The following is a 12,518-nucleotide window of genomic DNA, read 5'->3' as shown; positions in this document are numbered from 1 at the left end:
ATTGCATGCAAATCAATTCATACTGAGTATAAAATGTCAAGGCAAGCTATTTCATTCTCTGCTCTCATTGGAAAGTGACTCACATCTAATAATACTAATGTGAGCCAATCTAATAAGTCCTAACAGTATCCCTACCATAAATGATGCGAGAGCTTGCATGGAGAATTGTGTCCAATGCAGTCCGCAAACAGTAAGTTGAAGTGTAAAACTCATTTTGTTACAAATTACTTGTGCCAAAATATTTAAAAAGCCACATCTTAATCATCATATCAATGCTAATAATAAACATATAAAACTATCATGTCTGTCTGTTTGAACCTGCTTCTCTAAAACTGTCAGATGAACTTTCATAGAATTTTCACAGGTAAACTGAGCATAGCTTGGGGCACCATATAGGCTTTAGTTCCTCAAAATTGAATTGTGGAAAAAATATGTGATTTAAAGTTTTATCTAAAATCTAACTGTTTCTCTGTTTGCATGCTAATCTACAAAACTTGCTTTACCATAGGAAGGGGCATCATACAGGTTTCATTTCATCAAAATCATATCGTTTAAAGAAGAAAGAATACCATAAATGAAGTTCTGTCCATACTAATATTATGAATGCAAAAGTAACTCTGTCTTTTACATTTTCACAACTAACCAATTGGACAGATGAAATTTGGTATGGAGATAGCTTGAATGCTAAACATAGGCTTCATTAGGAAGTATTTCAATACAATTTTAAGAATATTATATGAATTAGGGAAAAATATTTACTCTTTGGAAAAGCTATTTCTCTTTGATTTTTGTTCTTTGCCATACCTACAAAAATGCTTTTATTGGTTGATAAGTGCTATGTGATAGGATTCAAAGCATGAATACAATGATTATACAATCTGCAATGTGTTTAATCCATGCTTTCACAGTATTTGTTGCATAATGTACATGTTGTACAATGTAGAGCTACTTCATTATCACAATGGAAAATCCAGGATAGAATAATGACAATATTATGAGAAGGATACATTGCTATTCACCATATATTGGATATGTTAAGTCACAGGCATGCACAACAAAAAGACAGCTAAACAAGTAAACTTTTGGCCTAAAGCCCTTCTTCTGGATTAGACAACATACACACACTCATTTACTCAAACACAATTCACACATACACGACCATTGTCACTGATTGCTGAGGACAGACTTTACATACAGTAGCTTCTTCACTCACCATCATTCATCATAAAAGAAAAGCTACTGATATTCGAGGGCACCCATGGATAATAGCTAGTCTGGAATAAATTTTTAGAATACTATGGGCTTAGACTACTTATCATCATTCTCAGAAATGAGGAACATAATCTTTCCCAAAGTGATAGTCAACTATACATCCAAACTACTTGTACAAAACTTCTTGGTCCATCCTTATGCCATACCTACTCTCTCAGTCCCTTGCAACAAACTTCACTTACTCCCTAAAGGTTTTTGTTGCTGACAATACATTGAAATGTCAAAGAAACTGGTATAGGCATGCGTATTCAAATACAGAAATATGTAAATAGGATGAATACAGTGCTGTGATCTGCAATGCCTATATAAGACAAGTGTCTGGCACAGTTGTTAGATTGGTTACTGCTGCTACAATGGCAGGTTATCAAGATTTAAGTGAGTTTGAACATTGTGTTGTAGTCAGTGCATGAACAATGGGATGTAGCATCTCGAGGCAGCAATGAAGTAGGGATTTTCCCACATGGACATTTCAAGAGTGTACCATAAATATCAGAAATCTGGTAAAACATCAAATCTCTGACATCGCTGTGGCTGGAAAAAGATCCTGTAAGAACGAGACCAATGAAGAGAATCATTCAATATGACAGAAGTGCAGCCCTTTCTCAAACTGCTGCAGATTTAAAGGCTGCGCCATAAAAAAGTGTCAACATACGAATCATTCAATGAAATATCATTGATATGGGCTTTTGGAGGTGAAGGCCCACTTGTTTACCCTTGATGACTGCACAACACAAAGCTTTACACCTTGCCTGGCCCCGTCTACTTCAACATTGGACTGTTGATGACTGGAAACATGTTACCTGGTCAGATGAGTCTCGTTTCAAATTGTATCAAGTGGATGGATGTGTACGGGTATGGAGACAACCTCATGAATCCATGGACCCTGCATGTCAGCAAGGGACTGTTCAAGCTGGTGGAGGCTCTGTAATGGTGTGAGGCATGTGCAGTTGGAGTGAAATGGGACCCCTGATACGTCTAGATACAACTCTCACAGGTGACCACATGTAAGCATCCTGCTTGTCACCTGCATCCTTTCATGTCCATTGTGCATTCCAATGGACTTGAGCAATTCCAGCAATGCGGCATCTCACACTTCCGGAATTGCTACAGAGTGGTCCTGGAACACTCTTCTGAATTTAAACACTTCCACTGGCCACCAAGTTCTCCATCCATGAACATTGTTGGAATCTTTGGGATACCTTGCAATGTGCTGTTCAGAAGAAATCTCCACCACCTCTTACTCTTACAGTTATGGACAGCCCTGCAGGATTCACGGTGTCAATTCAATGCAGCACTACTTCAGACATTAGCCGAGTCCATGCCAAATTGTGTTGCAGCACTTCTGTGTGCTCATGGGGGGCCCTAAATTATATTAGGCAGGTGCACCACTTCCTTTGGCTCTTCAGTGTAGAAATCAAATTCAGCTGCACTGTGATGTAGACAGTCACAACACAAGGCAAAAAATAATTTTCATGCAGAGATTGCCTCCTTATCTAGGTTTCAGAATGGACTTATGTCCTCTCTGTAGTAAACATAAAGCAAGAAATGGGTAATCCCTATCAATTCAAAAGAAAATTAAAAACGTACCTCATTAGCCACTCTTTATACAAATTCTGTGATTCAGGGTTTTAAATATTAAGTCACCTATGGGGCAAGCACCAAGGTTAGTTATAAACTGCATGACAAGTAATAATGTGATATAAATAGGACTCAGTATTTATATATGTAAAAAATATTTTCTTTGAAAAACACAATTTTAATGAAGTACATATTAAGCTATTAGCAGATGAACAGGAGGTGTACAGTATAACCTGAGGATGTAGTAGCTTCTTTCAACATAACGGTTTTCTTACCCATTCAATCTGGAAAAAATGCTACTGAAACCTATCTTTCATTAAAAGAAGGGTATGGAAAAGACTGTTTATCATGTACGCAAGTTTAGGAGTGGTGCAAGCATATGCAAGATGGCTGAGTGGAAATTAAAGATGACTTGCACCTCGGACACCCTTCAACATAAAAAAGTAGATGAAAATATCATAAAAGTAGGTAATCTGATTCAATCTGACCATTGGTTTAGTATTTGACTGATTGCTGAAGCTGTAGGAATTGACAAAGAATGTCTAAAGGAAATTTCACATGACGAATGTAACATATGAAAGGTGTGTGTGAAACTGGTGCTGAAAATTCTCACATTTGAACAAAAGGAAGCTCAGCAAAATGTTTGTACCTACACACTAAACAACACTGAAAATGATCCTAATTTCTTGTAGAGAGTGATAACATGTGATTTTATCCTTATGACCCAAGAAACTAAGTGCCAATTCATGCATTGAAAGGACCAAATTTCAACAAGAGCAGAAAAAGCTCAAATGAAAAAACTCAGGATTTAGAGTGATAATAATTGAACTATCTATATTCAGTGGGTACTTGAATGACAAACTATTAATTGCCATTACTGCCTTGAGGCTCTTGCTCAGCTCCATGACAAAATAATAAAATTTTAAAAAAACTTGAATTGTGGAGAACAAGTCTTGTGTTTTGCATCAAGACAACGCACTGCATTGTCTGTTAAGAGGGTTACAGGGAAGTACAGCATCCCAGTGTTAGACCACTCACTTTATTCAACTGACATAGCACCATGTGACTTTTATGTATTCCCCAAGGGCAAATCTGAATTAAATGGAACAAGATTTCAGTCCATTCAAACAATGAAAGAAAAAGTGGCACTCATCATCAAGTAGCTCACAGGGTATGACTTGCAACACTGTTTCCATCAATAGAGAATTCACTTCCAAGCATTGCAGGGATAGAAGAGGGGATTATATTGAACTTGATAATAATTAAATGTATTTGATTTTGAAATAAAACTTTTTACAGAAATAGTCCCATTATTTTATAGCCACTCCTCATACATCACATCGCTGAAATAATTTGTTTTGTTTTCGTCCTAAATCAAACATTAAAATTAGTATTGTCTAATTCTCCTCAACCCTCCATTCTCTCCTCACCCACTCCACCTGATACAATTCCCCATCTCATTTGAGCTGTAATGCTGGTACAATGTATTTGATGGGATGAAAGTGAATATGTATTCTCTAACAATGGAAAGTCCAGGATGGAATAACAATAATATCAAAAGGGTAGAGAGCTACTCGCCACATAGAGGAGGTGCTGAGTCACACACAGGCACAGTGAAGACTGCTAAAATGTTAAAAATTTTTGACCAAGTCCTTCTTCAGCAGTAAAAGCACACAAACATGCACACTTGGCCACTGCCTCAGGGCACTGGAGCTTCCCATGAGACAGTGCCCAAGTGTATGTGAAATGTTCTTGTGTGACTGTGTATGTGCTTTCTGCTGCAGAAGAACTTTGTCCAAAAACTTTAATATCTTAGCAGTTATTTTCATTGTGCCTGTCTGCAGCTCAACGCCTCCTGTGTATAGTGGCTGTTGCAGAGCTGATATTAATGCCTGTAGCTGTAGCAGTCCCATCTAATTTAGTTTAGTCCCCGTTCCTCATGTACATCTTTGAATAAGTGAAATTTACCTGTCTATTTTATTGAACTGACTAGTATTTACTAACTTACTCTAAACTTTTTGCTTATATTTTAGTGAATTATCTTTATACGAGGTTACTTTCTTGGGTAGTACAGACTAGAGGTAGCTTAGCAGCAGAACTTAAGATTGCACCAGTGTTTTCTTGGACTAGTGCTATGTTACTTGTGGTTCAGAGGAAAACTGAGATTAAAGATGGATACAGACCATGCTGGTTGTGCACAGATGCAGGGGAATTGGCCTCTAGTCAATAAATAGCTGTGGTGGCCACAGCTAACATACTTCAGGCTGCTGCCCTGGGCTGCGGTGGCTTTGCGGCACCTGAGATGAATGGTCTGGCACTTCTGTAACCTATAGCACTGCCTGGTATCCCAGGTGCTGTGCATCTTCAGATTCACATACCCCTACCAGTCAACACTTGCCTGACAGTGACTGGCGAACAATGGCAGTCACAAATCTCTTGGTGAAAGGTGAAAGTGGATTCTGGCTTTATGGCTGTACCCTTGTGCATGGGTTTGACATATTGCCCACTGCTGAAAGTACATCTGAAGGTCTGGACAACTGCACAGGGTGGGATTGCTTGTCATTGGGAGCTCCAGTGTTATGCAGGTGATGGAGCCCCTGAAGGAAATAGCAGGCAGGTTGAGAAAGGAGGCACGTTCACTCTGCTTGCCATGAGGTCTCATCTGAGATGTGGTGGAGGCTCAGCTGGCAGCGATTGAGCATATTGGGTGCACCTGGCTGCAAATTATAGCTCATGTCGGCACAAATAACACCTGCTATCCTCAGTTCCTACAGGCAACTCGTGATAAGGTGAAGACAGCTAGCTTTGGTCTCAGAGTGGCAGCAGAGTTATTGTTACATAGCTTCTTTCCCAGAACTGATTGTGGTCCTCTAGTTTGGGGCTAAGTGGAAGGCTTAAACCAGAGGCAATCTTGGATGTCAGTTTCTTCACCAGCACTATTGGGTGGAGAAATGTAGGACACCCTTCCCCCTCCTTAACAGGGCAGACATGCAAGAAGTGGCTATCAGGTTAACAGAGTACATGTGGTGTGCACATGGAGATTTTTTAGGATAGAGAAATCCCTTCACAGATCCAATAAGATGCATTCTGTGTGCAGACATGGTAGATTTCAATATGACAGACCAGAGAAAGAAAATGTTGACAAAGTATTAGCTAATACCTGATCTATTGAAAGGTATCAGAAATAGTCGCACTTATAAATAGTAACAAGGTCCACATAGTACTAAGGACAGAAATCACGCTGAGACCAGATGTTATGAGAAATGAAATTCTAAACTCAGACTGAAATATATACCACAAAGCTAGGTTGATACTGAGATTAAAGATGGATAGGGGCCATGCTGGTTGTGTATGGATGCAGGGGAACTGGCCACTGGTTAATAAACAGCTGGAAGCTGTGTTGGCCACAGTTGACAGACTTTAGGCTGCGGTGGCACCACGCCAACAGGTGAAGCACCTATGCTAGCTCAGGTGTACTTTCAGCAGTGGGCAATACCTCAATGTGTGTTTATAGGGATAAAAATATGATAACACTGAGTGCTCTTAGTACAGATACAGAACACGAAATAATTTGGCTGAAGATAAGTGTTAAAGGTGGACCAAACATGTCATTGGATTCTTTTATAGGCCACCTGCCTCAGCAGCAGCAGCAGCAGCAGCAGCTTGGAGAATATTTTACATAAATTTCCTGGCCAGTATAGTTTTAGGTGGTGATTGTAACTAACTAGCTATAGACTGGGAGACTCGAGTGATTCATACAGGTACTAGGGGTAGTGTGAAATCGATCAAAGAGGATAAGAGGAGGAGGAGGTTAGTGTTTAACATCGCGTCGACAACGAGGTCATTAGAAACGGAGCGCAAGCCCGGGTTAGGGAAGGATGGGTAAGAAAATCGGCTGGGCCCTTTCAAAGGAACCATGCTGGCATTGGCCTGAAATGATTTAGGGAAATCGTGGAAAACCTAAATCAGGATGGCTGGAGACGGGATTGAACTGTCATCCTCCCGAATGCGAGTCCAGTGTGCTAACCACTGTGCCACCTCGCTCGGTCAAAGAGCATAAAGTGACTCATTAGAGAATGGACTCATGAAGGTAATATCTTCGATCTGCTGGTGACATACAGAGCCTAGCTTCTCAACTCAGTTGGCACAGAACCGGGAACCATGGATCATAAGGCCATTACAGTTTTGCTGAATATCGCTATAAATAGGTATATAAAGAAACGTAGGAAGATCTCTATGTTTAGCAAGAGTGACAAGATAGATTTCAGATTAGCTGACTGGTCAGCATGAAAATTTCATCTCCAGTAATGACAGTGTTGAGCATCAATGAATAAATTCACCCAACAGCATCATGCAATATCCTTTAAACAGGTATGTGCTGAGCAAAATTGTGAGGGATGGAAAAGATTTCAGGTGGTTTGATTACCATATTAGAAAGCTTCTCTGAAAGCAAAGTGAGCTTCACTGCTAATTGAAACACAGCCAGATCCTCACAGACAAACAAAAAATAAATGAAGTCAAAATTAGCATAAGGAGAGCTATATCTGAACCGTTCAACAAATTCAAAAGTAAAATTCTATCTCCTGACTTTACAGAAAATCCTAAGAAGTTCTGGTCTTATGTTAAATCAGTAAATGGATCGAAGCCATCTGTCCAGACACTCTGTGACCATAGTGGCATTGAAACAGCAGATGACACAGAAAAGGTCGAAATACTAAGTCTTTTTCCACAGCTGTTTCACAGAGGAGGATCATACTATAGTCCTTCATATAAATATTCACACAAATGGCAAAATGACAGCTGTCTAAATAAGTGATAAGGGATAGAAAAGCAACTGAAATTGCTCAGAAGATGAAAGGGCACTGACCCGATGGGATATCAGTTCAGTTCTACACAGAATATGTGAAAGACCTTGCTTCTCTTCTAGCAGCAGTGTACTGTATGCATTTACAGGAGTAAAGCATTCCTAATGATTGTAAAAAACCCAGGTCATACCTGTTTTCAGGAAGGGTCATTGGACAGATGCGCAAAACTTTAAGCATATATCTCTGACATCAGCCTCTTGTAGAATTTTGGAACATGTTTTATGCTTGCATATTACGATGTTTCTGTGACCAAAAACCTCCAGTAGGAATCAACATGGATTCTGGAAACAATGATCATGTGAAACCCAGCCAGCTGTGATCATCCAAGAGACTCAGAAAGTAGTAGATGCAAGTGTCCAGCTAACTGCCATGTTAGTTGACTTTAAGAAGGCACTCAGTACAGTACCATACTGCCACCTAATAGACAAAATAGAAGTGTACAAAATATCAGACCAACTGTGTGACTGCATTTAAATGTTTCTAACAAACAGAATGTAGCAAGTCATTCTGAATGGGCAGAAGTCTTCAGGTGTAAAAGTAACTTCAGATGTGCTTAAAGAGAGTGATATAGGACCATTATTTTTTCAGAGTATATATATGTGACCTAGTAGACAATGTTCCACGAGGCTTTTTGCAGATTACGGAGTTGTAGACAGAAGTCGCAATGCTAGAAAATTGTATTGAAATGCAGGAAGCCATGCAGACGATAATAACTTGATGCAGGAAGTGGCAGTTGACTCCAACATAAACAAATGTAATGTATTATAAATGTATAGAAAGAAAGACACTTTATTATATGTTTACATGATTGCAGAAAAATCACTGGCAGCAGTTACTTCCATAAAATATGTATGAGTATGAATATGGTGTGATTTGAAGTGTAATGGACACACAGAATTAATTGCAGGTAAGGCATATGTCAGACTGAGATTAATTGGAAGAATCCTCAGGTAATGTAATCCATCAACAAAGGAAGTAGCTTACAACACTTGTTTGACCAATACTTGATTATTGCTCATCTGTCTGAGATCTGCACCAGATAGGCTTGACAGAGGAAACAGCGAAGATCCAAAGAAGAGCAGCACACTTTACTACAGGTTCACTTATAAAGTGCAAAAGCATAATGGAGATGCTCAGCCAACCCCACTGGGAGCCGCTACAGGAGAGGCATTCAACGCAGTATGGTCTAATGTTAAAGACCCAAGAGCTCACGTTCCTAGGAAGAGTCAACCAATATATTGTCTCCTCCAATGTGTATCTCAGAGAAAGATCATGAAGATAAAATTAGAGAGATTCAATACTGCACAGAAGCTTACCAGCAACTGTTGTTGCTGTGAACCGTACATGACTGGAACAGGAAAAGGAGGAAGTGACAGTGGCACACAAAGTACCCTTTGCCACAAACCGTAAGATGGCATGGTGAATATAGATGTAGATATATGTGCTGAAGAGCAATCTATCCTTTCCTAATCTGTTAGCTCTGATGAATACTCTTCCAAAAGCTTAAAAATATCTTTAGTCTTGCTTTATGCCTGTTAATCACTCTCTGTCTCATGTATGTGGTGAGTTGCTACCTTTACTTTTTTCTTTATTTATATTCCCCCAAAGTCTTTCCACTACCGTATTTATTTCTAACTTGTATTGCTTTTAAGACTGCAGTACAATAAAAAGGGACTTTAACACACACACACACACACACACACACACACACACACACACACACACTTTAACACAAGCATGCTCTTCTCATGCACTTGTGACCATTATCACTGGCACTCTGATCAGAGCTGACAATGGTGGTGATCATGTGTGTTGAAAGCTATAATGTGTAACAGTCTTTTCGTTGTGCCTCTCGGAAATTCAATGGGTCATCTCTACAGTGATTAGCAATTTATCCATTTTCTAATATTGTTGATATTCCAACGTAGAGTTTCCATTGTCAGATGTAGTATCTTGTAAGAAATCAGAATTTTTATTGTATTTCTTATATTCTTCAATGTAACTTTGTGTTTATTAAATTGACATTGCACAACTAATGGAAGTTACTAATATTGTATTTTACGATCCTTGCAGGTTAGACACTGGTGCACATTTTTATGAAGTATATGAAACAAAAGATGGAAAGTACATGGCTGTTGGTGCTATGGAAAGCAAGTTCTATGATGAACTAATCAAAGGATTAGGTTTGTCTAGTGAAGAATGCCCACAGATTGGTGATTTCAATGAATCAAAACTGATTTTTCAAGAAAAATTCCTTCAGAAAACACAGAAAGAATGGGTCAAAATATTTGATAGCCTTGATGCTTGTGTCACGCCAGTCTTATCACTTGAAGATGTTGCCACACATCCACATAATGCAAGCAGAAAGGCATTCATTAGCCCTGCAGATTCTCAAGTACCTGTTCCTTCACCTGCACCACGGCTTCTCAGAACACCAGCGATTTCCTTGGCATCACAGCCTCAACCAAAACATGGACAGCACACTGTGGAAATACTTCAGAGCCTCAATTACAGTTCTGATGAAATTATGTCTCTACATAAAAATGGAATTGTTAAATGTGACATGGGAAGATCTAGGATGTAATTTTTTTTTACCTTTTTTTTTTAAGCATAGTTATGTTCTCAGGTGTACATTATGGAAGTATTTTTATGCAATCTATATGAAAAATAAAGAATAAAGTGAGTAGTGCCTGTGTCTTAACACAACTGTCTTATGAAAATGCTAGCCTAAAAGAAGTTATTCACAGATTTTTAATATATTTTTGGACTTCTGCAGCATTAAAAACCTTAGCATACAAATGAGTAGTAATTGCAACATTACATTTTGGAAACATCAAAAAAGAGCCACAAATATACATATTTATTTATCAATTCAGCCTCACAGTGGAGGATCATATCACCAACAAAATATTAAGACACTTTTATAATTTACAAATTTGATAAGACCATGAAAGCAGATGCTCAATGAATTGTTTCTACTCTCATACTGTAGGTAATTAATTTAAAAACTCAGTTTTATATTTTGTATTAAACTCAACACTGGATAGGAGCACTTGTAAGTAATTAAATGAAGTTTTGTTTGGAGCAGCAAACACTTTCTTGAAAAATTTATATCAGTTCAAGGTGCCCATCACTGTTGACCACCTGGCCAGGGCAAGCATTTATGCACCCGCTCAGCTGGTAACTTTATTCCATTGGAACCATGCATTCATTCAGTGCTGTCTCTGTGCCAGTCACCAGTATAATGTGCAGCCAATTAGCTACAGCTTCATTTAGCAGCACCATCAACAAATGAAGATCTACGAGCCATCAGGAGGCCGAGATGGTTCCGGTTTCAAATTCGATGTGCCATCCATCATGTGCCATTGCCTGGCATTCCAGCCCATCTCTGAGAGTACTGGCTTCAATTGCGTATTACACCCAGCCTCATGGGCTGTGCTCACTGTACACCAACTCTGTTGTCTAACTACACTTGTTGTTGGGCAGACTAGCAAGGGCACTGTAGCCACCAATGCTGTTCTGCTGCCATAATATTCTGCTATCACAATTTACTAACTCACTGCCCACTATCCATGGCTGCTTCTTGAGCCACAGTCATCAACCTCCAGTACGGAAGCTTATTAATAAACAATGTTGTTATTGAGTAAGCATAGTTGATGACTCTGCACTTGTCTCTCAGTACACTGGAGATCCCATCCCACAGCTGCCTCCCTCCTCCTTCTCCTCCCCCCCCCCCCCCCCCCCCCCACACACACACACAAACACTTGCAACTTTGCAGACAGAAATGGCCATGCTGCAACACTGGTGTCGGTAGCAGTCATGGCACAAGCACGATACCATTACACTTGAAAAATGCTGCATTGTTATAACATTACAAATAACTTTTCCACAACCAAAATTCTTGTTCAACATTTGTGACTTACTTGTAACTTCTTCACTTCTCCATTACAAATCTTTTTGGTAACAAATGTTGTGTCATAATTGTGTCAAACCGACCAAAATATCTACTGCATATTGCCAAAACTGCCCCTGTGTTCACAGCCATGATCACTTACATAACATTTCAACACTGTAAACAATCTTATGTCTTATTAGAAATGGTATTTCAAGGAATCTGCAATTAAAAAACTTATACAAAATAATTTAGCCACCAGATGCACAGTAAAAAACATAAAAAATTGTTTCATAGTTGGTTTGTAAAATAGTATCTTTCAGTACTAAACATTACATGATTAGTATTTTTAACAGTAAATATTACAGTTTGCAAATCTGAATTGATGTTTAATTTGCCTAAAATAGTGGTGGTGCCATTAACCAATCCCAATTTCCCTATACAAAATACACTATTCCAATTGTATTTAAAACTAGTAATTACCCCAAGTTTACTTAAAGAACAATTGTTTGTCATGTTGTAAGGTTTGAAAAAAATTTATATTAAAGTATTTTCTATATTGTCTCAAATATCATTAAACAACAATTAGTATAAGTTGAAAATCAAGACATGACCATAAATTTATGCAGCCACAAAATAAAATTTCAGTTTATAGTAGTATTTATTTACTGGATTTATTGTATGCAGCAGGTGAATCTTCACCTGTCATATTACAACAGGACAGATTGTTTACTTTTCATACTTTCTCTTAATGTTATTAGGTCATGAGTGATGCCAAAAACTTTGTGACTGACTGCTATCATTAAAGAGAGCGGTGTGCTGACCACATGCCCCTCCTATCTGCATCCTCAACTGAGGATGACATGGCAGTCGGATGGTCCCGATCGGCCACTTGTGGCCTGAAGACGCA

The 12,518-nt window shown here is 38.8% G+C and overlaps 1 protein-coding gene across 9 annotated transcripts in view; it reads left to right on the top strand.

Annotated features, from left to right (window-relative positions):
- Positions 1–11,990, top strand: part of LOC126336797 (alpha-methylacyl-CoA racemase) — a 176,437-nt gene extending 164,447 nt beyond the window's left edge. For all 9 annotated transcript variants that reach the window (XM_050000828.1, XM_050000832.1, XM_050000824.1 and 6 more), the window contains one exon: positions 9,789–11,990. In XM_050000828.1, coding sequence (XP_049856785.1) covers positions 9,789–10,299 — 511 coding nt within the window. In that variant the 3' untranslated portion in view covers positions 10,300–11,990. The remainder of the gene's footprint in view (positions 1–9,788) is intronic.
- The last annotated feature ends 528 nt before the right edge of the window (positions 11,991–12,518 follow it).

The sequence above is a fragment of the Schistocerca gregaria genome, chromosome 2 (assembly GCF_023897955.1).
Source record: "Schistocerca gregaria isolate iqSchGreg1 chromosome 2, iqSchGreg1.2, whole genome shotgun sequence".
Taxonomy (NCBI): Eukaryota; Metazoa; Arthropoda; class Insecta; order Orthoptera; family Acrididae; genus Schistocerca; species Schistocerca gregaria.
Note: the sequence above shows the minus strand (reverse complement) of the source record. Positions and strands in the feature narration are given on the sequence as shown.